We start from the raw sequence: 26,445 nt of genomic DNA, 5'->3' as shown, positions 1-26,445 counted from the left end.
AGACGCCCACCTGGTTGTACTTGCACCTGCTTCCAGCCTTTGCCTACATACTGCTGTCTCAGCAAAGCCCACCCGAGTGCCCTGTTTACAACCACAAGCTGCCCACCCACTTCCTGCTTCCCAGCACTGCTGATCCTGCTGTACTTTTTCTGTAGCACTTATTGCCATGTAGTCTGCCACGTATTTAACTTACTTATTATGTTTATTTTTTATTGGCTGTCTGCCATCCATTTCCCCCAGTATAAATTCCAAGAATGCAAGGGTTTACGTCTCTTTGTTTCCTTTATGTATCCCATTTGTAGAATGAATAAATGGATGGTCTTCCTAACCAGCTAGTTTTGAAGCTGGTGTTTTCAAGGGAAACTTCAGAGGGAAGCAGAGAGCCTGGCATAGAGTACTTTTTAAATGGGAGAGGAAAGCGAGTGAGTTATAGATGGAGAAATGGTATAATAGAATTTAACGTATAGAACTAAAACTGACTTATACATGTTCCAGAGACTGGTTTTAAACCCCAGTTTCTAAACACATTAACTGTTCAGCTAAGTTCTCCCTTTGTGATGTCTCTGAAAATTGGAAGATATCCTGGATTTAAATATTAATTCTGTTGAAAGAGTGGATAACATTTAGTGAAACAGAACAATGATGCTGTTTCTGTTAGAATGTATATCTCAATCATTAAATCCTGCAGCAAAAGCAGCATCCTGTTCCATCTTTCAGTCAATTTATTTTATGTCAATACATTTGGTGAAAGCTGCAATTATATACACTCATTTGAAGTCAGAGGAGCAGCTTTTTAATAGGCAGAAGAAGGATTTAGGTTGCTGCTTTTGTTTCAGAAGAGGCTGTGACAATCCTGGAATCCAGCTGCTTTTGTCCAGAGCTAGACACTGCAGGTCAAAACCTCACATGGACGCACAGTCCTTCTGGGAAGTCTCATTGTCAGAAACGTGTTCACATGCCAATGTGATAAGGACTGGGAGGTGAAAAATATATAGCATAACATAGATATTAAAGTAGCCTTGTTGTGAGATAACACTGTGAAGTTTTTCAGGCTTCCATTTCAAGTGTTTTGGTTTTTTTTAAATTAAAGTATAGTCAGTTACAATGTGTCAATTTCTGGTGTACAGCATAATGTCCCAGGCATACGTACACATACATATATTCATTTTCATATTCTTTTTCACTAAAGCTTACTGCAAGATATTGAATATAGTTCCCTGTGCTATATACAAGATTTTTTAAGTCTATTTTTATATGCAGTAGTTAATATTTACAAATCTCGAACTCCCAAATTTATCCCTTCCCACCCTGCTTCCCCCGGTAACCATTAGATTGTTTACTATGTCTGCAAGTCCATTTCTGTTTTGTAGATGATTTCATTAGTGTCTTCCTGTTTCTTTTTTTAGATTCCACATATGAGTGATAGCATATGGTATTTTTCTTTCTTCAAGAAAGTCTTTTAAACTTTGTGTTTCCATGCTTCTGGTTGGGCAGATTTGGTAGTGTTAGCTTTTGACAAAAGACCACATTGATGGGTTCCTAGCAGTTGTTTCTCACTTATTCCTAGAATGTTCTTTGGGACCTTTTATGAATAAAGGCTTCGAGAATTGGGAAAGGTGGAAATGGAACAAATTAAGAAAAAAAATATTTTAAAATTATTTTTAGGGCTTCCTGGAGATTGGGGCTGATGACATTTTACTAGTTTTCCTTAATAGTGGGACCCCTTATAGGGCCTAGATTATGTGTGTGACCTCAAATGGGAATGGCCACATGGACACACACACACATACACAGATGTGCACACGGACACATCTCTAATGATGTGCCGCCACCTGCTTTTAAGAGTAGTGGGCAGAGTGTCCTTCACTGAATGTTCTAGATGGCAGGAGACCTCTGCCCTTCCTGTGTCACACTGAGGAAGAGGTGTCGTACTGAAGCCTGGTTACACTTTCTAGCTTTTTTTCAGAAAGACGGAGGGTCAAAACAGGCTGTCTGATTTACTGAAAGAGAAAAATAGGAAATTTCTTGCTTCCAATTTTTGTAAATTAAAAGTTATGCCTGCTAAAATGGTTCAAAAGGGAAACTGAGGGAGGATTTATAATTTATCAATTAAGAGTTCTCGCACTCCTCTTCTTTAAGCCGTGAGAGATCTGGGCAAGACCGTTGACGTGTAATCTCTCAACCCAGATATAGTGAGTTGCAGTGAGCTGGGAATTTACACGGATCATCATAATTAACAAAAAGATCCCAATTTCTATAAGCTGTTCATACAATTGCAGTAACACACGTTCATGTCTACATAGTACCATTTTTCAGAGCTCCGTCTCCAGATCAAAGCTACAGAGTCTCTTCCTTCCAGAATGCTGAAACTGACCGCAAGGTCACACGCTTGATCTTTGCTTTCCAAAGCTAAATGGAGAGAAAGTGATACTGAAGTATCTGGCAGTTCAGTCCACTGAGTGGAAAATCTGAACTGTTCCGGCCTTCAACATTTGCTTTCAAATTTACCACAGAGATTATTTTGTAAAGTTTTAGCTGCTGTTGCCCCTGTTACATAATGCTTGGGACTGCACGCTGCTGAGAATAAACAAGCACAAACACCAGCATTTCAAACACGGGTTCTGTGCTCTGCGGGTTCGTGGGAAACACTTTCTGTGGTTAATTCTGCTGGGCCACCCACCCCTGTGGCCTTAGGTCAGGAACTTCTTACCTGAAACAGTTCCTGGTGTTCTTTGGAGGGTAATGGCAGGGCAAGATGTGAGGGGAAACTTTGGCTTCCAAAAAATCGACAGTGTGGACACCAGGCACAAAGTGACTAAGCACGCGGCTTGACCACATCACAGTGTGGGATTTGAGAATTCGCTTTGGGGAACCTCCAGTCCTTGAGAAAGGAGAAGATGTGATGCAAATGAGTGTTCACAGAAGCGCAGATGTTTGCTTACGATTTATTATAAACCGTGTTACTCCGGGCTCCTTGTGCGTATGCAGTAGACATGGACCCAACTCACCCTTGACAGATGGGCAATGTTAGGGAACACCAAGACTCCAACCTGGCTCCCTTGAAAGCCAAGCCCCTTGACAGCCGGTTTACAACCACTCCCACCCTTACGTTCTCACCTCCCATTCTTCCTGTAACCCAGTCGTATAGTTTATGTCTGCATTGTGTCGCATAAACGGAAGTCACTCAGATTGCTCAACCTTCCTGGTGCCACAGCCACTGGGCCCTCATTGTCCTTACCCCATTTAATCTTCCTTCAATACTTGATGAGGCTAACTAGTTCCTATTTCTCGAGACGTCCTCTTCCCTTGATTTTGACCATACCTGGTTCAATATCTTCTCAATTCTTTTCATTTCAATGCAATTTTATTAAATGACTGTTCCGCATCATGAACTCATACAAGAAATAGAAGTCATGATGTGTTCATTTATGAGCCATTTTTGTGATACTGGGCATCGCCTGGGGGTCTTTGTGGAAAAGTGTTTAAAACCGTGGGTATTACATCCACTCTACCGGAGTTCAAATGCTAGCCCTGGCATTTGGTGACTGTTCAGAAGGGAGTCCTCAGAGAGCAGACTGAGACGAAGATAAGTTTGGAGGATGTTTACAAAGGAGTGCTCTTGAGATCAACACTGTGGGAGGTAGGGAAGGAGGCAGGAGTGGGCAAAAAGGGAAGCAGAGCCGCGTGCACTCTCATCAAAGCCAAACTCCTGGGGATGTCTGAAGCTGGGTTGGGCTTTCGCCGTTATGTGAAGCTGGGGAGAGGCTTTGTAACCCTGCATCCGCCAATCGCTGGTTGCAGGCTGCCCCGCCAAACGTTGGTTGCTCTCTTCTCTTAATGGGGCTGAGAGCTGAGGGCTGTCAGGTAGCAGCACTGTCAGCCGTTAGGGGAGTATGTCCTGGTCCTAAATGGAGTCTGGGCAGAGCTTCCCAGTTTGTATTACCATAGCACTATATCCTTGGAGAAATTACTTAAATTTTCTGTACCTCACTTTCTGCAGCTATAAAGTGGGAATAATGATAGTACATACCAGATGGGTTTCTTGTGTTGGCTTAAAATGATACCCGGCACGTAGTAAGTGCCTGGTTAGATCAGTTACTGTGTTAATTCCATAGCCACTCAAGACAGCTACAGAAATAAAGCGTGTGCGACAGGGCTAAATTGAATAGATTGCCAAATTATAAGCACGCACACATTCAATCCATAAATTCTATTGATTCTTTTAATTTTTTTTTTACTAGTGACCTCTTCTCTAGCCCCCAGCAATGTTACTTCTTTTGTTCTGATCCTTATTTGCTGTTGCCTAGACGATGTCTTTGCTTCCAATCTTTCTCCCTCCCAAATAATCCTTTATAGATAGCTAATGATCTTTTATACATCAAATCTAACTATCATTTTCCTGCTTAACATCCCAGTAAGACGAAGTCTAAGTTTCTTAGCAGAAGGACAGCCATGTCATCTCTTGCCTCTCCCTTACATGGAACTAGTTTTCCAGCAACACCTAATTACTCTTCTTTTAAACTGAAGTATAGTTGATTTACAGTGTTGTGCTAAGTACTTTTAGCTCATCTTATCAATCTCTTGCATTACTCTAGGACCAAAACCAATTGTTTTGTGAATTTAACTTCTCTCCACAGCTGGAATATCTTCTCTTCTGTGAAGCTTCCTCCAGCTCATATACATGAGCACAGAAATACACAAGACCTTCCTTTCTCTGTCCATGGAAACATTACTTTCTCTTTTCTCTCTGTTATCCTGCCTCCTCTATATAGCCTGGACTAAAGTACGTAACATATCGTATAATAATTTGGTATACTGAGCCCTGAGATTGGACAGCCCTAGGTTTAGATTCTAACTCAGCCCTTATTAGTGGAGTGACCTTGGACCAATTGCACCCTTGATTTTCTCACCTTGGAAGTTCCCTGTCAAAATTAAATGAGGAAAGGTGTACAAAATGCACAAAGCATGTACTCATTATTCATTAGATCAGAGTACTGTTATGTTTACCTGGATATCTCCATTTAGTACAAGCTCCTCAAGAGAAGGAGCCTTGTCTTACACATCTTAGTTTCCTTGACATTGAGGAGAGTGTCTGGTGTATTAAATGAATAATTGCAGGATACATGGCCAAGGAAAGGGTTGATACGTATCATATATCATATTGAAATTGCTCAGTAGTGTAAAGGACAGACTTTTGGAAAAAGTGAAATGTCGAGTGTGTGACACAGAAATGTAAGGAGTTATCTCTATTTTAAAATGAGAAAGCTTCATAAACTTCTTTTTGAGAAAGTGCAAGGCATTTCAAAGGTTAACTCATAGGTGGTCATGTCATCTCAAGTAGATAAATGTTATTTTCCCCTGCCGGCAGGAATGAAAATCACAATGGCTAGTTAATGGCAGTGTGGTATTTACTCATTCTTTCATTCATTCAAAAGTTATTTGAATGTTAACCGTACTAGTTTCAAGCAATTAAAAGGTGAACAAAGACAAATTCTCTGTGCCTCCATTTCCGTCACTAAGTGGAGGGAATCATTGTAGTCACCTCACCAGGTTTGTTGGGAGAATCAAATGAGTCAATATGTGTAATAAGCTTAGGATAAGTCTTGGCACATAAACAGTACTTATTACTAGATTGTTGTATTGAAAATTTTTGAGAAAATGCAGTCCTATCCATCAATAAATTGCCATTCATTTCTGAACATGTAAAGACATGCCTGTGGAACTAGCCGTATTTCATATGACTGCCCTGTCCCTCACAATTCTGAGTTATTATGTGAATAAGTGTTTGTAATTATTCATCCTGTGTTGTACATGAAGATCTCAAAATTCCACTGATGACTCTGGGATGGAGGCATGGAAGTTGTGAGAAAGCATTGCATCATGTTGGGCTCTAATCGCCCCAGCTGGAAACCATATTTAAAGGTCCAGTGTATTCTTTGGAAGGACAGACAGAGGGTGGTGCCAATGTTGCATCATATTCCAGACCAGATTAAAGGTCTCTGGAGTTGTGGTTGTGCACACCCTGTTTTATGGTTATGAGAACCCACTCCGCAACCAAAGGCCCAAGGAGCTTCCCCCGAAATTCCATCTGTGGAACGTGTAAGCCAAATGAAACATCACGTGGCAATAAGTGATTATTAGTCACAAGAGTCTGCAAAAGCCTCATTCTTTAAAACAAATCATTTGAGTATGCACTGTCTGCCAGGTATTAGGGTAGACATGAGGGTACCAATAAGGAGAAAACACTTACTCTCTAGCCAGGAAAGTTCCAATTAGTGGAGGAAAAAGACAAGTAAGAAATTCCAAAACAGTACAATAATAGAGGCATATGAAATTCACAGTTATGAGACCCGGGAAGTGAGAATAGGGTGATGTTAGATACAAAGGAAGCTGCCTTCAGGGAGGTGTAACCTGAGCTGAGCTCTGAAGGACAAATAGAAGTTAATCATCAGACAAGATAGGGTCATGGGAAGAGCATTTTCGTTAGGGAGAGTTAAGGCTAGGAATCTTGGCGTGTCTGAGCAACTGCAAGTATTTCGGTATGTTCTTGACGTACAAGTTGAGGTGGATATTAGTGGGCGCTGAGGCTGAGGAAGGCTTTTTGTCTTGTATGTCCTGGAGAGGAGTGCAAGCTTTTTTCTGTGGGTGGTTGGGGCCCCTGAGTGATTTTCGACAAAACAAAAACACAATTTCATTTTTTGTTTTAGAAAGATACCTCTGTCTGCAGTGTGGCAAATGGGGTGGGGGAAGCTATAGGAGAATCTTGCCTAAGTTAAAGTTATAAATGATGAGGGTCAACATTTATGTCATTATGGTGAAAATGGAGAGAAGGGACAGATTATACACAGGTTACAGTGATGGAACATATAGGACTAAGTCACTGATCAGCTTGGAGTGTTGGATGAAAAAGTAGAAAAGTAGTAATGAAGATCACAATAGTTCTCACAAAAGCCAATCAATCTGTGAACAGTGATACTGATGCCTGGCGTGGGGCATGCAGGTGAAGGAGATGGTAAATTGGATGAAGGGCAAGACCATCTAATAGTGCCTTCCCATTCCCCTGTGTCATACTGCACTTCTCCTGGTTATCCAGAATTCTTTCTCCTCATTATGTGGAAGTTAACCCAGAAGAAGGGAAAATAGGAGGAAGAATTATGTATTATATACCTGTTATGTTTTACTTGAACAATTCAGCTTACAAATTGAGCAAAGATAAAATCTTAGAGAATAAAATTTTGATTCAAAAAGCATTGCATTAATAATGATGATGATAATAATAGTAACATACCAACTTGGCACTCACTGTGTATCACCTCTTCATAGTCATTGTTTTGTCTGTTAAGCCTCACAGCAAACCTATAAGGCAAGTACCATTATGCTTCTTATTCTACAGATTTGGAAATTTGAGATTTAGAGACATTTGATCACCCACTGTTAACAATTCGTAGTGAAGTCCTCCCGTGTCGTGGAATGAACAGAGAGTTGGAAATTTGGACATTTGGTTTAGAGGACTAATTTAGCTATTTATTGGCGAGACAAGAGTCATGTTACACTTCACCTGTGAAATGTGAGTTGAGGGATGGGTGCTAGGGCAGGGAGAAATTGGGGAAGCTGAAATTAAAGACCTCTGTAGCCCTTTGAAGCTTTGGCAGTCTATGGTTTTGACTGGATGATGGATTATTCATTCTGATAATGACTCTGAGCTCAAAGGAATATGGTGACTGAGCCATACACTCTGCTAAGAGGACGGGCACATTGCCGACAGGAAGGCATACCGTTGCCCAATCCGTGTGGCCGTTGGTTTAATTCATACCTTTATTAAAGGCCCTCTCCAAGATTCTCATGGCTATGATTTCGTACTTTGCCTAAGAAATTCTTTGGATTGTTGCCCTTTTCTTTCTAGGAAAGGGAGTGAGAACAGTGTCTCTGGAAAAGGAAAACCTTGTTCTTTCAAAAACAAAGGTTTTCTTGGCCATTGTCTGTGTTTTAAAATAATTCAGAAAGGGACTTTTTGTGATGCGTTCTCTTGAGTTTTGTCATCTCTCTTTCACTTTGTAGTTATGCTGCCCAAATATGGTAGAATAAAAGCCCTTCTAACTAGAGATTTGGAGAATATGAATATTTCCAGGAAAACCCACAGAAGGGTCTTTTCAAGCTTCAGTTGGGGACAGAAAAGTATGGGGGGTTGAAAATATCAGCTGTTTCTAACTTCAGTTTTTTACGCTGGTTCATTTTGGCTGCAGGAAAGTTATTGGGGCTTTTTGGTTATTCACTTTATTTAGAGATAAAATAGTGGCCGCTTTGATCATTTAAAGCTCTGTGATGTTCGTCCTACTCTTGGGACTTGAAAGACATGTACATTGAAGACAAACACTGGCTCCACCATTTATTAGTTGTGTGACCCCAGATAATGTTCCTGAACCTCCCCTTCTCATCTGTAAAATAGAAATTGAAATCTTTATTTCACAGGCTATCATGAAGTTGAAATGCAACAATACATGTAATGTGTGTAGTCCAGCAACTGCCTGAAGTTCAATAGACAGTAACTAATCACACTGTTCAAAAATAGCAAAGAATAGTGTTTTGAGCTAACAGAAGTAATGCTAAGTAATATTAACAGCATAACATTGCTGGGCAAGACCGTCCACACAGACACATGAGTAATAATCACAATAGATGCTGTGTCATCTGTTTGCTTAAAAATAAACAAACAGAATGGAAAATAACTAATGCAATATGCTTGTGTGCATGGAAGTTTTATGAGAATTTACAATGCTTATGATCTGAATTCTTCTAGAAGGAAATTTAAGCCCAGAATGGCTTCATATGTGCATTAGCTATTATTTTGTACTTTCGGGAATATCTGCTGTCTATGGTTGGTGGTGATTATTTGTGGGAAGCAGAAACAGAAAGAAGAGATATGAAACTGTGCTGGATTAATAAGAGTGCCTGAAGCATGGACAGAATATTAATGTACTTTGCACAAAAATGGCTGACCCAGCTGGGCTCAGATATCAAAACTATCTATATATAGGAGAAAGTAAATTTTCAGTGAAAAATCTTGGACAGATGCCAATAAATTCTGGGAAAAGGAAATAATATTATACAGATTCCTTCTCTGAGATCTTTTGCTGTCCACAGAGAAATCCTTTCCGAAAAGACAATCATTTTCTTCTTTGGCTCGTCTTTGAGAACTGCTGGAGCTAGGTCATTCTGTACCCGAAGACCACCACAAAGTTCAGAGAGGGTAGGAGGGGCCTTCCCATTAAATCCTTGGTCAACCATTCACATTTTCCAAAAGTTAGTTGACAATTACAAGGTTTGGAGACTTTCAGTTATAATTGTATTGCAAAAATAATAAGAGAGGAAACAGGCAGAGGTTATGTTAACAGGCCCCTGGTGGCTGTCAAGGACATGTGGTTCAGCCTTTGAAGTCGGTTTCAATAGATTTTCATGTGAAGTAAGTGAAGTAAAATGCTCCCATTTCAGGTTTCACAAGTGATATTGTTTAATGTACTGATGTTTCTTGTAAATTTGTTTAAGGGAGTTATTCTAGTTCCTCTGAATTACTTCAATTTTGGAACTCCTCTATTAGGCTAAGCAAAGTAGGGGGTTGAAATTACATCTCTATTTCTATTTTTATCCTATTTAAAAAATTAATTCAAGCCCATTTTTTAAAAAATTAAACAGACACTGAAAACTAGAAGAATGTGAAGTAACAATCTCTCTTCCCTAGCCTCTCTTTGTATCCCTCTCAAAATTTCTTTTTCTGTATGTCCAGAAAAAAAAACAAACAAATTTTACATGTAGACCCGCTCATATAGTAGACTCACCATGTTGTATATTTTGCCCAAAAAGGTATATAAAATACTATTGAGTATTTCTATTTCTCACTTAATGCATCTTGGAAACTTTTCAAATATTATTACATACAGAGCTATTGTGTTCTTCTTAACATCTGCACATCATTCTGTTGTTTGGATGTTTCCTATAATGTATCTACCCAGTGATTTCTGTACTTTGTTATTACAAATAATGCTACAATAAACATGGTAAATTCTTTGCACGGTGTTTCTGGGTCAAAGGGTAAGAGCATTCAAAATTTTGACATTTTATTAAGTTCCTACTAAGAGTATGTAAGGGTGCTTATTTTAGGCAGATATTATATAGCGTCTGTCTGTGTGTCCTCCTCATCACGTGGTTGAGGGTGTAGTGTCAATCAATGTTAGCAGAATAAGTAAAGGATAGTAATGGGTGTAGCAAAGGTATTAGTCAAGGTCCCAACAAGGATCAGAAAACGCTCAAATTGGGATAATTTAAGGATGAGTCATTTACAAAGGGACTATTTACAATGATGCAAGCACGTAGAGGGGAAACCCAAGGAATCACGCAATAACTTTCAGATGATAAAGAGTGGCTGAGTTGCTACCACTCCTGAGTCATAACTGACAGAGAGGAGAGCAGATATTGGACCTCAAAGGGAGTCACTAAAATCAGTTCACTTTGAGAGAAGCGGTAGCCTTGCATTGAGGGCCCAGGCCCCATGCGGGTCCTCTCCCCTGCAGTGTGGTCGTGGGGGCCTCCAGTTGGCTTAGCCAAGCAGAAGCCAAAACTCATTCAGTTCTATGGGGTCCATGTTGGTCAACTTCACAAGACAAACAGGAGGGTTGAAATGGGTGAAGAGTAAATCTGAAGGGACAAAAAACTCTAATCACCTCAGCACAAAGATGATTTATATCATTATTGATTTTGAGAATGACCCATCCCAAACCAGATAGGACCCATACAGTCTTTAGACATATTAGGAGTGAAATCTGTATCGTTTTTGGTAACGTATTATCTTGTCCACTGTCTAATTATTTTACTTCGTGAGTTGTCTGAAGCGGGAGACTGTGTCTAACTTATTCACCACACTTGCAGCAGAACCCAGAACCCAGAATAGTGCCTTACACAGATGAAGTGCTTAATAGTTAGTTGTTGGATAAATAAATGCCATAAAAATGTTTCTTATTTCTTTTTTTTAACATTTTTTATTGATTTATAATCATTTTACAATGTTGTGTCAAATTCCAGTGTAGAGCACAATTTTTCAATTATACATGAACATATATATATTCATTAAAAGTATGGAACGCTTCACGAATTTGCGTGTCATCCTTGTGCGGGGGCCACGCTAATCTTCTCTGTATCGTTCCAATTTTAGTATATGTGCTGCCGAAGCGAGCACAAATGTTTCTTATTTCTGAACTTGACATTTTAGAATGATATTTCAGCCAATTTCTTCATTATTAATGAATTATTCAGTGCTGGTGACAGGAAATTTTCTTCTGGAGAATGGCTGGGCTCTAGTGCTTTCATAAGAGGCCATAGAGCTGAAGTCATACTTAGCTTGGTTCTTCCAGGGGGCTCACGTACATGGTGAGTCCCAGGAGTAAGGGATTCTACTCATACAGAGACCATAGTTAATGGCAATATTTACAGATGTATAAGTGGAATTCGAGGTGATGGGAGGTTCACATGCCTGCTATCTCCAAAGTGGCTTTTTTTTCCCCTTCAACTTTACTGAGGATAAATTGACAAATAAAATTGTATATACTTAAAAGAGTGTAGTGTGATGATTTGGTACATGGTTACCAAAGTCAATTTAATTAACACTTAACTCATCACGTCCCATGGTTACCATAGTTACTATGCTGTACATTAGATCCCCAGTCCCCAAGGTTTTCTGAACCCTAAATTGATCTTCTCAAGCATCTACACATAGTATGAACTTCCTTAGTGACAACTTCTCTTCTGTTGCTCGTGTGCGTGTAGATTATTATTCTTGGGAAGTCTTCTCTGGACCTGGTTGACACCCATTCCCTAAAAGCAATGATCACATTGAATTGCATTTTTTCTAGAATGGCTGTCTTATAAAATAGTCTAGCTGCCTGAGGGTTTGGACCCTGTCTTTTTCATCATTAAATCTACAGACATGAAACTTGATAGGTAATAGTGGCTCAAGAAATAGAAGTTGAATTTATTCAGAAGTTCAGCATTCTTTTTCCCTTTTCTAGGCTCTTCTGGACACATTCGTAGACTTTGAAGAGGCAGCAAGAAAGTCGCTTCTCACTGTTTTCTGCTGCTCCGCATGGTAAGATAGAATAAAGTTGGGCTTTGATCTGAGACCAACATCACAGTTTTGCTATTTCTAGCTTGATAACCTGGAATGTTACTCAAACTTCTCTGAGGTTGCCGAGAGAATGCAATAGGATTACATACACAGCAAATTCACTGATATGATAAAATATTCGTTTCCCTTCTTCTATCACCTTCCTTCCCATTAAGGATATCAAAAACTGTGCTCTGATTAACGTCAGAGGATGGGGCAGTGGACCTAAAAGGGGGTTGATTTAAGGAGCTTCTTGTAATTTTAGAGAGAGGGCCTGGCATAATGGGAGTCAACATTCTTGCATTAAAATTTCCTTTCCAAGAGATGTAGAAACTTAATCAAGTAAACAACTGAACAAAATACCATAGGAGTTTATGTACGTTCACTCCCCCCTTTTCCATATGAGTCAGCATTGAGACTTGTTTTAGGAGTGTATTTGCTCCTTGGATGTTGGTGTCTGTAAATGGTAACCTTATATATACCTTTACTGTCATTCATTTGTGAATCTTGTGATCTCTCTTTGTGAATCTTTAGGTCAATCATCAATAGTTTGTTCTTGAGCTAACCTGTCCACACAACTTAATAAACACCCCTGGATTGTCCCCAGCCTTATCGGACCCTACCTTGAGTAGCACTGCTGTCTCACCAGCCCCTCTAATGCTGCTGTCTCTCTCTCTTCCTCACCTCCAGCCACATTCGCTTTCTTTGAGTTCTTTGTAATTTTGTTTGACCGTTTAATTAGTATTATACATAAAATTACAATATAAATGATTAAATATGTACTATAGGAACCATTTTACTAATAGTATTAAATTGTATCACCCAAATTCTGTAACTAAAGACTCCCGAGTCACAAATGGCATGTGTAACGCTGTCCCTTTGCCCCTGCTCACATTGACAGCCCCATCTCTCACCATGCTCTCCCTTAAGCCTTTGCTCCAGTCATGCAGAACTTTCTTTCGGGTCACCAAGACCTGCTGTTTTATTCTGGAACATGCTCTTCCTTCTGTTTAGATCTATCATGCCCCAACTCCCAATTCCACTCACATTCCCACGGTCAGCTCACTTCTGCTCACCCTGCAGTTTTCAACTTGAAGTCGCTTCTTCAGAAGCCTTTCCCGACTCCTCCTGTTCACTTGCCCTGCTAGGGATTCCACAGCACACTGCCCTTCCACTGAACAGTGCTTCTCCTGTGTCAGTGTTAATGCTGGTTTAACTTTCTGACTCTTCCTTTTAGACTGTAAGACCTAAGAGGGGAGGACCCATGTCTATCTTATTTCTTGTTATATATCCAGTGTCTGGCCTAGTGCATGATCTGTGGAAAATGCTCAATAAGTAATTACTGATTAAAACTCTAAGCCAGAGACATAAGGATTTTTGGGGTTAGAATGGTATTAGTTTCCTTTTGCTGCTGTAACAAATTGTCATAAATTTAATAGTTTAAGATGATATAAATTTATTATCTCACAGTTTTGGAGGTCAGAAGCCCCAAAATGGGTCTCACCAGGCTAATGTCAAGGTGTTGGTGGAGCTTTTTCATCTTGGAGGCTCTGAGGGAGATTTTGGTTTTTCCAGCTTCTAGAAGCTTTGGCTTGTGGCCCTCTCCTGCATCTTTACATCCAGCAACATTGGGCCAAGTTCTCTCACGCTTCCATCTCCCCACCTCTCTCTTCTTCCTCTCACTTCTACCTTTATTGACCCTTGTGATTACATTTGGTCTATCCAGATAATCCAGGATAATGTCTTTATTTAAACTTAGTTATTTAAACCTAAATTCCATCTGCCACCCTCATTCCCCTTTGCCATATAACGTAACTTATTCACAGGTTCTAAAAGATTAGGGCATGAGCATCCTTGAGGGTCGTCATTCTGCCTATCGTAAGAATGTTACTGTCTTACTAACCTCTATATCTGTAAAATGAGAGGTGGGGTTGGTGGACCTCTAAGGAATCTTCTAACTCTGACATGCAGTACAGATAATATTACATTATTAATAGATGGATTCTACTCCTTTCTTCTTGGTAAATTATATTTGTCTCCAACAACTTCAAATCATGAGGCATAAAATACCAGAAGGAAGAAAGCAGATACCAACCACAAAAGTGGCATCCTTAGTTAGGCTTGGCTCTTAAATTAGCTATTACTTTATTTTTGTTTTGGGGGACTTAGCATGGCTATAGTCTTAGAATCACACATTCTTGAGAGAGAGAAAAAGATGTTCTCAATTCCTTGGTATTTCGTTGGCACATCAAGGTGGGAGGCTGAAAACTGGGCTTTATTCTAAGCCATGAGAAGTGAAATTCAGGGTATGATGGAAGGGATGTATTTATCACAAAGGGAAGAGTAAAAGGCCATTCCTCCTGGTCCAGTGACATGTAGGGAGAGAAGGGACAGTCACATGGAAGCTCGTAGTGAAATAGGTATGCTGTGGCTCTCCACCTTGTTGAAATCCATATTGGGAATACCCATACAGATATGGGATCTATTGGTCCTTAGCAAGAAAATGTACATTCAGGGCTTTGAGCAAAGAAAATTCAATGAAAGGATCATTACAAAGAGAGAGGTATGGGCAGGATTAAAGGAACCAGTAAGAGATGGAGGAGCACCGAGGACTATCAACAGAATGGGAGGACACGGAGGGGGAGCTGGGCGATCGGGATGCCACAAGAGTAAGAGTTTTACCTGGACACAGGAGGGTCATTCAACAGGAGTTGTGGCCATTGATAGAAGAAAGAGTCACTGTCAAACTATGGCCCCGCAGGGGGAGCGTGAAGGGAACACCTCGATTTCTCTCTCTCCTCACCTTCTGATCTCCAGCTGGTGCTGCTCACCGATTTGGCAAGTTCAAATCTGAAAGTCATAGGGCAAGTTTAAAAAGGACAGTCCCCAGGTTAGGGGGAGGGGAAACAAGAGCAGATGGAGAGTAACTAATGCAGATTAAGCCCCAAATATATGGGACTGTAGTTTGTGTGCCTGGACACAATCCAGATGAAACTCCACATTGAGTTTGGCACCATGCCAAAGGGGCACACAGATTCTTGTCTTAGGGGAGACTTCTAGGACCTTGGCCCCAAACAGGGATGGAGCTGGGTCTCAGGCCTACTTGCCTTGCTTCAGGCCCCACGCTATCATCTTCCACAGCCTGTTATGGGCTCTTGTCAGATACTCAGCAGAGTATATGCCGAAGCAGCATTTCTTTTTTTCTGATCTGGTCTCAAAAAGATAGAGTACCATTTAATTCTTTTAGAAGGTCTTTTTTCTAATGGTATTTCATCCGGTACATCAATTCAGTAACAAAACACTATTGGAATACATATTCAATATTTTTATGAAACAGATACAAGACTAAAAGAATACCACCTAACAGAATTGCTAAGTGCTGATGAGTTTGAAATCTTGGTTTTTCTAAACTGCATTGAGTTCAAATTCTTACCTTGCCTCTACTATAATATGACTCCAGCAAACTGACTTGAACTCTTTGTACTGCATTTTCTGCACCTGTGAGACTGAAGTGAAATAAGACAGTTGTTAGGATTAAATGTTTTGATATTCCTAAAGTGCTTACAAGAGTGGTTGGCATATATCAACGATTAAAGACTCAGTAAATGTTATTATTACATGTGTTAGCCAAAACACCCTCTGCTTTTATTCAGCAGACTTTGTGTGAGCACCCACTCTGTGGGAAGGCCTATAAGAAATATTGTGTGTACATCACATCAGAATTTGGTAGGAGAAGCAGACTAGTCAGTATAAGATGATCCTTGACAAGACAGGGAATCATAGAGGTTTGGGTTATATTGACTACCATCATTATTGGTGTTGTCAGAAATTCAGACTGGCCAGACATTGGTTGGGATGTGAAACAGGCAAGAGGGGGAAATCAAGTTTTGTTCAGTGTTACCTCCAGCATTTGTGATTAATACGGCAATTGTTCCTTTTTTATGATTGATTCATTATGCTTTTGAATTTTTGTTTCTTTAAGGTTTTATGCCACTTTTTTAACTTAAAAGCCGAATTATTTATTTTTATTGAAGTATAGTTGATTTACAATATTGTGTTAGTTTCTGGTGTACAGCAAAGTGATTCAGTTATGCATGTATACATATTCTTTTTCATATCTTTTCCATTATGGTTTACTGTTTAACTTTTTAAGAAAATTTTCCAGGAAATAACTTTGGTTTTATGGAATTTGCACTAGGGCAGCAGCTCAAAGACATGTGTTCAATTGCTGGCACTATGACTTGCTGTCTTTATGACCCTGGGTCATCCTCTCTGAGCATCAGTCTTTCATCTAACATCGCAGAACACGATGAGGATCAAATATGTTAAATGGATGTGCCAGTAAGAGTTCAAAACATAAGACTTCGTGCAAATGTGAAGAAGAAAGTTGTTACCCCATGATATACCCCGAGATAACACGACAGTTGTTAAGGACACAGGGTTTGGACTTCAGGCATACTTGGGTTTGAATCCTGGCTTTGCCATTTACCGCCTGTGCACACTTGATTGAATAATTGATCTTTCTGAACCTCATTTTATTCATATGTGTAATGATTATTTCAAGGAATGGTTGCAATTGTTATGTAGAAAATGCTTAGCACATTATCAAGTTCACAGTACAATAAGCTCTTTTTTTTTTTTAACTATTCCTTATACTGCAGCTTGGGCAGGAACATATCACAGTAATCAAATAAAGAAGCAATCTTGCACCTAAAATTTACAACAAAGAGTTACAACAGAAGAGAGAAACCACCCATATTTGTATCCGTCTCCCTGGCTCAGCAAGATGACTTGAGGAAGTTTTGAAATGTTAGAATTCACACAAGCAATATGGAAAAACAAAACACAGCCCCAAACTGTGCCTTTGGCATGTGCAGAAGGTAGATAAGGCTTATCACTTATAATTTAAAAGGGGGAATTTATTAAACTAGATAAGGATCTAGAATTTATGATAAATGCCATTTCTGTTTTTTATCCACTATTTTTATGTTTTTAATAATTCACATCTCTAAAGTTACATGGGCCATGTAACACTCTTTTATCAGCCAGCCTTTCCTTTCAGAAGACACATAAAAAATTGCAAGGACTTGCAGACACTCAGAAACAATAGCAGGAAGCCAGAGAATTTGCCTAAAAATTGAAGGTGAGTCAAATAGGAAAAGTCTTCGTAACCAAGAGCAACCAGACAGCGTCTAATGTGACTTTGCCACATAAAAGACTCTGTTATAACAGAAAAAAACACACCAGGATCCTGAGCTGTAGAGTTGTGCCAAAAACACACATGAAAAAACATTTCCTGTCTGTCACTGAATTATGTGTCTGGGTGTGACTTTCAATATAGATAAACAATTTTGCTTTCTTTTCAAAGATAACATTACCAACAGTATATTCCAGACTCAAATTCTGGTTGTTTTCTTATTTAATATTTATTGAAACTTCGTATTCTTTTCATAATTGACCTCTATTTTTATATATGCGCATGTATGTGTGTCTGTATATATATGTGTATACACACATGTTAAATGGAGATTTGGAGGGCATAGAAATCCTAGACCATTAGGACTAGAAGAAAAGTTAACAGTGACTTAATCCAACTCTGTCTTTTAATAGATGCACTGACTCTAAGAGAGAATGATGATTTGCTGAAGGTCTCACAGTTAGAAGTAGGACTTGGACCACCAGATCTTCTTCTTTCTATTTCTCTTTACCTTTTCACTATATAATGCTGCCTTTCAAAATAAATAAAGTAAAATAAAATAAAATATGAAATAAAATAAAATAAACACAAAAACCTTTTAAAAAATCTACAAAATAGACAGAACAAATACCTGTACAGGGGAATTTTTACTATTATGGATACTGGAAATGCTAAAGCTTGGCAGATCACATGTCCTAGTTTGCCAAGAGTAGTTCCGTTTGCACCTGTTGTCCTGCTGTAATAACCAATAGCACCCCGTTTGCTCTCACAAATGTGTGGTTTGGAAGATAATTTATATGGTCACCTGAATGAAAACACAGGTTTCTTGCTGAATGTAAAGAGGCCCATTTTACATGCAGAGAATCTGAAAGTATTCTAAACCTTGGCCTCCCATAAGGAAATATACAAAAGCTGTCACAAGAGCTTGGGGTTAATAAAAAGGGGGTGGGGGGCAGTATGCGCTTGAAAGAGAGCAAGATCACACACAGTGGCCGTGGTAGAGCTAGCTGTTGCCAAAGACCCAAGCACGTACACATGGCTCTGCAAGATGTCTTCAATGAGAAATTTGGTTCTGTTTTTATTTTTGTTTGCTTTTAACAAACAAAAATGAAAGTGCATGAAAGAGTAGCAAGGCTGTGCTGTGACCTAAAAACACAGCTGGGAGCTGAAACCCAGATTCGTGTCTCAGCAAAGTATGACTTGAGGCTTGTTGCTCTCAGTCTCTGGGTCTTATCATTTCTCTTATCTCTAAAATAAAAGGATTGAATGAGACTATCTCTGTTTCTTTCCAGCTCCAATTTTAGACTGGCATGGACTTGTTAATTAATTTCCATAATTTTATCCCTTCCCAGGAAAATGTATTTCCCCTCCACCCCCTACCCTCTCCTCCACCTTCACCAGTTTGTCCAAAGTTCTTGATGCTACAGGCATTTTCTCAGAATTTTCAGAAGGTGGGAGAAATGAGCACCACAAAGTTCTCCCCCCTGGAATTTGCCTTAGGCGTTAATACAGCCCAACAGCATAAGGTTGGAACAATGAGAGTCCATCTCTCCATCCCAGGGCCCTGACTGGACAGATGGCACTTGCATTGTCCCATGTTTTTATTGTATTTGCTCAGTGGCAAACTAAGGCTCTGTCTGTACGTGTGGAATGGACAAAATGTGCCATGGCCAATCGACGCAGCTCCACTTTTTTCCCCAATCGGTTCAGACCACAGCCCGGCAACTCATGATGACAATGGGGAAAGCTGGAACGGTAGGATTAGATATGCTGTAACCTTATCTGATGGCATGAATAGACCCAGCTTCATTTTTTCCAGGCTCCATTGCTGAGTTTTAATGAGAAGTCTAAAGGTCAATTACTTTTTGACCGACAGTATGAAAGAGAAAACTGATAGCTGGGGAAAGTTGATTGTATTATTCAGTCTGCACACACAGCAAATTGGTTTTCTATTTATGGAGAATATTTTTAATTAGAGCTTGAATTGTGCATTAAAATTGGGCAACTATAAATAGTTAACGGCTGTGATATTTTATACCTTAAAATTCAAAACTTTTCCCCCCCTTCATTTGATGAATTCTAACCCATAGCTCTCTGTTTACATGTTTGCTATTTTGGTTCTGTGTAATTCTAGAAATAACTAGTTTCAGACAGTTATGGTTTAGTGAACGCAGGGAATTGCTTTTGCTAAAATTATTGTTGCTTGTTTCTAAAACTCCTACAGAATAAATCTACGGTCTTCGGAAAAGCAGAAGTTATTTCCAATGACACATACTATTTGCTGAAAATTTACGGTAGATTGACTCATGCATCTTTGCATTGTACTTAGATTAAACTGCTATAGCTTTGGTTGAGGGGTAGATGTGTCAGTGGCCTCTCTGTGGCTTAACGGTTTGTTTTGATAGGACAGAGAAAGTTTACCTAATTATAGGAGGCTCATTATTGGTTCTGAAGGAGGAAAAAAGTCATCTCAACATTGATTTCTTCTGGAAATGAATCATGCAGTTGTATAACTTTTAGTACCACTGTCTGTCTCCATCTATGATCTTTTTTTTTTCTTTTAGTTAATGTGAAGTTTGTCATTTCAAATAATGTCTGATGTCTGGCCCCAGGCTATTTGTAGATTTATCCTACCAACATGTGTCACTCATCTCTGTTTAGAATCCGCAGCCTTCATCCTAGCAACCTCCTTCTATTTTATCCTGCTTTGGCTTCATTGGTGGCTCTGTACAGATTATAATGGGCTCTCTCAGAAAGAGGATGGTTAATGGTGAGCATCGTTAGGTCCACAGATGTATCGTAAATTGGAATTCTTGACATGAATTTATCATTCAGATAAATATGGGCAGCATCTTATTTCAACGGTTGCTTTACCCACATTTTGTAGTGGCCATCCCATCCTTTTAATGGCACCTCTTAAAGAAACAACAGAAAGTTAAAACAATTCACCCAACACATTCAATCTCTGAGCTGAAGCTGGAGATGTCAGAATTCTTCCCACTGTGAAAAAAAAAAAAAAAAGATGTCTTGATTTTCAAACAATTGTAATGTTTAAATTAGACTTTCATGGTTTTTATGTGGTGTTTGCTTTGTTTACCTTACAAACCACACAAATGAAAAATGGATTTCAGCATGTTCTTGCTTATTTAGGAATCAGTTTCTTTTTATTTAAATTTGTTCCTGGTTTTCTTCCTGTGGTCTTATGGGCTAGTCAGTGGCTTCAACACACATTGAACTATAGAATTTTCTACCTCACCTTTAGCTTCTGTGTGAAGTAACCAGCAAGAACTTGTACATCAAGAATTCAGTTAAAAATGTGATGAGGCCTTGGGAAGAGCATTCCCTTGGGAAACCTCTAAATGCTGATTTCGGTCTCCTAAGTAATCAAGTTCTCCTACCTTGGACTCTATTCTAAAATATATTTTTTGGGGGCAGGGGAGTGTATACTAACAGATGTTAAAAGGTACTATCTCAAAAAAGATGGTACATCATTATCACAAAAGTCCAGCCACTTGCAAATAAAAGAGTATGTGGATCAGTGTCGAAGGTAAATATTTTGGGTACATCTGAGCCCTGGTGAAACTGGTTTACCACTTTGGCTCTCTTGCCACATGGGGAGTGGATCAGGCAGCCAGAAAAGCATGGACTCATTTCAACTGTGGAAGTTCAGGGCGCGACTCCAAGCCAGAAGCGTGGCCATGGCCAGCTGTCTCAAGCCTCTGTGTGTACTCAGTAACCAATAGTATGTTACAACATATGCTGTGTCAAATCCAGCCTTTAGCCTTCTGGATCAAGTCAGGAGAGGCTTTCTTTTATTTGGTGCACCATCAAGGACGCTCCAATTGAATTATAGGGATCAGGAAGCAGAAAGGTAAGGAGACTAAAGATCAAAATGCAATTTGGACTTTCACTTGCAGGCTCTTACTACTAGAATATCCACTTTTGTCTCCTTAGAGAACTAACATATATGTAATATGTAGATGTAGGTTTTCCAATACTCTCCCCATCAGCTGGAATGGTGAAAATTTTCTTCTCTGAAAAAATGTGCAAAACAGGATATGTTTACTCTTTTAAGCATAAACCCCCAAGAGGTATTGTTTTATTTCTGTACTGAAGCTCTCCAGTTTTTTACATTTTTCTATAGGAATGTGATTGCCTAGTATAAAGAAAAACAAAAATTAATAGGATAAAACAAATGGCTTTGAGAGTCCACTGTCAAAGGTGTCATGCTAATTACAGTAAAAATCCAATTAATAAAAACACAGCTCTCAGCAATAATGCAAAGAAATGGAAAGTCTGAATTGCCTTCTTTTATTTAAAAAGAAAAGAAATGCCAGGAAAACAAGCTTATCTCATAGATGTTAGAATAATATGGTGAAAATCTAGGTATATTCTAGAGTTTGAACAAATTGAATCCATCACTATCCATAAACCCATCAATTATAGAATGAGTCATCATTCTACATGGTAACTCCTAAGCCTTGATGCTCAATCATCAAAAATAGAGATGATTTTTTAACATCCTTCTCTACCGAGGCACAAGAAGAGCATCATAGAATTTTTAAAGTTTGGTTCCTTTTTTTAAAATTGGTTTTCTAACAAAGAGGAATTCTCAAGTTTAAAGACCAAGTCTTACTCATTGTACTGTCTCCCATGTTCAGGCAAGAACATAACACAGAGTCAGTACTCATAAATTCCTGATGAATCAAAGGAATTTTCTTTTAACACCAATTGTAGTAGCAGCTGTATAATTGGCTCTGAAGAAGAAACAAAAAGTCAGATCAGCATTTATTGCACCTGGAAAAGAACCATGCTGTCATTTCTAGCGTGTCTGTCTGTCTCCATCAATGATTGGAAAATTCAATTATCGAAAAATTCCATTTCCCTCATTTTTTTGGGAATACACTGTTGGGGTGGTGGAATTAGGTTTTGCAAGGAGAAGCAGACTGACTTTCAAGGCTAACGTTGAGACTCTGAAGCTGATTGCCTGTTTTTATGGTTCAGATGTTGATTACTAACCATGAAACCTTGGGCAAGCCACTTCTACCTGTTGCCTGATGATAATAGTGCCTGCCTACTCGGCTTCCTGTTAGAATCTACTTCATATACGTAAAACACTTGTAAAAGTGAGTTTTCCCTAGCATGTCACGAGTCTTAGTTATTTTATTTTTGATGAGATTACTAAAAGGGAAGCAGTAGATTTCAAATCTCTTGCCACTTACAATTTCTAAGAATTTCTACAGTAAGCAGAGAATAATTGATTTTCTTTTTAATATATTCCTGAATGTCAAGAAAAAAATTAAGTTTGTTTGGCCTCTAAAGTTTTAGTTTAATTATAAACCCACAGTTACCTCTTGAATTCACTTTATGGAAGCCTTAAAGTGATATGATTTCTTCAGAGGTTGGCCAATAAAGAGATTTTTCTGTCTAAGAGAAGCTTATAAATTATTAGCTCGGGGCTGCAAGAAACAGTATATATACATTTATTGTGTGATGAAATGTCTGGATGACTATTTTTCCTTAGGAAAAAAAAATTTCATCTTTTTTGGCTTGGTAATTTATTTTACTTAAAGAAAGCTGCTAACTTTTAAGACAATGCAAAATTAAATGAAATGACTGATCTAAGACTCATATGAAAGATATATTTTTGGAAGATAAAAAGGCCGATAAATCAGTCCATATTCAAGTCACTGATACGAAGGAATTCTCTGCCACCACGGAAGCATGTCTGGTGGTTCTGTCCTGGGTTTACTGACCTGTTGAAAGAATGGGAACAAGAGGACCAAAGTCATGTTCTTGCTGCCTGTGTTGCTCAGGTAGCTGTGATCTGCCCATCACTCTTACAGTGCTCCTTATTCAGTTAAGCAAATTCATTTTTCATACGTCTAAAATATTCTGAGTCTCGCCACCAACAAGAAAGGCAAAAGCATCAGTAAATACTTGAGCTAAGGATAAAAATAGAGCAAAATAAAACTAATTGCTTTTAAAAAATGAATAAATCCTTTCCTCCATCCTTTCCCCAAAGCTAAGTGCTTCAGTGAAACACATGTGTCTTTCAGAGATATTGCCTGAAATCTGTTTGCAAGTTGGGGGGGTAAGAGCTGAGAAATTCAAAAAACATTCTCATTTACTTATGGATGTTAACAATCTGTAACAAAGTCTAAAAGCTTAATTAATCAGTTGTGAAAATTGAAATAGAAATAAGAGCATTAATTATAAGTAATGTGCCCATTCACTGCTCTTCCCAGATTACTGTGTGAGGTGGTACTTGGATTACTGAAACTTCCAGTGATGCAGTTAAAAAAAAAAAAAGCACCAAGGTAGAAAATTGGAAGTTTAGAATTCAGATTCCTTCCATTTCCCATCCAACTGGCTGAAGGCAGGTTGCTTGACCTTCCTGAGCCTTAATTACTATATTTATAAAATTAAGTTTTTATGAAGAAGATAGAGATCATGAACCTAATGAAAATGTTATCAGTATTTTAAAACAGCAACAAAAATATCCTACTCAGGAAGTCTGGAACTTGAGCATGAATGAGTGCCTGGCACACAGATGGAATGAAATAAATGTTCATTTGAATGTGCATCAATGCATGACTAAATAAATGAATGTATAGGAGATAAAAGATAGTGACATTTATCCCAGCCCGCGGGGGGAAAAATAAAAATAATAAAATCTGTGACATCACCCTCTTTTTGGAGGGTGATTACATTATTTAAGTTGTCAGTTTTTCAAATGCATAGCGTGCATATCGTTTACTTAATATGTCGAAGCAATCTGTCAAACTATAACGGTAAAAATTCTGAATCCAGTCACAGAGCATGGAGGTGCTCAAGCTCAGCCTAAGGACAGGTTTTGGACCTTGAATTCCATCTCTGAACCTCAACTACTGTGTGATATCAGGCAAGTCACTTATACACTCTATGCCTCAGTTTTCTCACGTGTAAAATGGGAAAGACAACAGCTGAGATCACAGATGGGATAACCGTGTTATCACAGTGCACTAAGCATCAAAAGAGATGGCTGAAGTACTCGGCACTCCCCCGAATAAAGACCTCCTGGGGTACCTTCATCAGCCCTTGGAGAACTGATAGGAAATACACCAGGATGGAAACATTGGTATAATTATTCCCACCTACAAGATTATCAAAACTACTGAGGTTTCTCATGCTTAGACAAAGTTCATTTGGCTTGGTTTTAGCTAGTGTGGTCCTGGCAACATTCCACAGTTTTAGCTAGAGCTTGCAAAATACATGCATTTTTTTTTATAGGGGGTCAGATGCTAGACAAATTATGGAGAATAGTAGCAACACCAAGTCTCTGCATATACTGGTTTTGATTATTCAAAAAGATCATGTTAATGAAACTTAGGCATCACTCTGAGAGCTATTTACAAGTCTTCTCTGCCAGGTATTTTAAGATAAAAACAACTTCTTCCGTTATCTGAGGCATTAGTCTCATCTAATTTCTGAATCTCCACAGCTGTCATTACTGACTTTAATTTCTAAGATCTGAACTCAAGTTCTGCTTGTGGCACTTATTAGTTAGACAAATTTATTATGTCCCTTAGAGCCTCTGAATCTCTATTTCCTCCTAGAGTTAATGAGATCCTCAGATTAATAGATTATCTGTGGAAAAAAATTACAAATAGCAAAGCAAGCCCATGCTCCCTCCCAAGGTGAGTGGGTGATGTGGTTTCTGTGCCCATTCCATTTTCAGAGGAGAGGGGGAAAAAAAAGTACTTTCATATTTTAATTTAATTGAAAGAGATGTTGCTGGCAGCGATACGTATCTTAAGGAAAAAAGTTTTATTTTAGAAGTTATTGGGCAAATTTAGTGGAAGGCACACAGGGAGAAAACAAAAATATCTGCAAAATGCAACAAGAAACTATTTTGGAGTTATTTTGGAAACCCAAGAAGGAGGGAAAGTGGGCGTACATGGGATCAAGTAGAGAGGATCAGAGGTAAAGTTCTAGAGAAAATTGACAAGGAAAAGACCCGAGAGAAGACGGCAAAGGGGAATTTCCTGCTGTTACTGGCTAGAGAATTCTGAAGAAGAGGAATGCCTCATACACAGTTTTAAGTTGTTTAATGTGCTCTTGGAATAATCACCCTCTGTTATCCTCAGCACTTGGGTAGAGAGGTAATGCATAGAAATGCCTTGCATTGGTGATGCTTTGGGGAAATCAAGGAAAAGAACAATGTTCTACATGTGGGTGAAACAGGATGGAGAGCCACGATGAGTGGGAGGAGACAGAAGCAAGATGCTTAAAGAGATGAGCAGTAACAAGTAACTGGAGTGATCAGAGACAGAATAAAAGTTCTGGGGAATTCTCAGCCATTTGAGTGAGGGCAAGGGGCTGGTAACGTTCACAGGATGGAGGCTCAAGACAATTTTATTTAGGTATTAAAGAGCCTTGTGACCCCACAAAGCAGAAAAACTCGAGGACCTTTGGGTGGCTGACTTCTGGTTTAGGTATTCCCTACTACCCGCAGTATGAAGAGTGGTATTTCAGGCTGTGTGCAGTTGTTCTTAGCAGGTGTTCTGCGGTCAACCGTCAGGATTTGAACCCTGACTCCATGACTTTCCCCAGAAACCTTAGGTGAGTTATTAAACCTTTCTAGAGTTAGCTCCCCACTTGTAAAGTGCGCATGTTATCTCCCTCTCAGGACTGCAGGCAATATAACGCGAAGTAAAACTTTCTCGTGTGATGGATTGCACGCAGTTGAACTTACAAAATGGGATCTATTGTTTCTTTCCATCTTAATTCCGTTGATCAACCTGAAATAATTTATTTTGAGGACGCAACCTGTGAATGTGATTATTCATCAGGGAAATTATTTCATATCAACAGGTTTCAAACAGGTCGTGTAACAATGTTCATATTTTAAAATATGTGTACTTAAAATATTCATAGAGGAGACATGTGACAGACAAGCAGCCACTGAACAGAGACACCATGGACCTGGGTTTGAAGAATAGAACACAAAACCAAAATTGAGTTGAGCTCAATGGTATGGCCCCCATATTCTAAAACATTAATCTATGTCCATATCCTCACGGTGCCCAGAAACACACACAGCCTAATTTCTGGG

The 26,445-nt window shown here is 39.0% G+C and overlaps 1 protein-coding gene and 1 non-coding gene across 8 annotated transcripts in view; one reads left to right on the top strand and one right to left on the bottom strand.

Annotated features, from left to right (window-relative positions):
• Positions 1 to 26,445, top strand: part of COLEC10 (collectin subfamily member 10) — a 397,848-nt gene that overhangs the window by 321,867 nt on the left and 49,536 nt on the right. For all 7 annotated transcript variants that reach the window (XM_032468090.1, XM_032468089.1, XM_032468088.1 and 4 more), the window contains one exon: positions 12,057 to 12,133. In XM_032468090.1, the coding sequence (XP_032323981.1) occupies positions 12,131 to 12,133 (3 nt within the window). In that variant the 5' untranslated portion in view covers positions 12,057 to 12,130. The remainder of the gene's footprint in view (positions 1 to 12,056; positions 12,134 to 26,445) is intronic.
• Positions 11,121 to 11,227, bottom strand: LOC116659918. Its single transcript, XR_004315291.1, has one exon. It is a non-coding gene; the product is annotated as a U6 spliceosomal RNA (small nuclear RNA).

This window comes from Camelus ferus, chromosome 25, assembly GCF_009834535.1.
Source record: "Camelus ferus isolate YT-003-E chromosome 25, BCGSAC_Cfer_1.0, whole genome shotgun sequence".
NCBI classification, from domain to species: Eukaryota; Metazoa; Chordata; class Mammalia; order Artiodactyla; family Camelidae; genus Camelus; species Camelus ferus.
The sequence above is the reverse complement of the archived record's forward strand: the minus strand, read 5'-3'. Positions and strand labels throughout refer to the sequence as shown.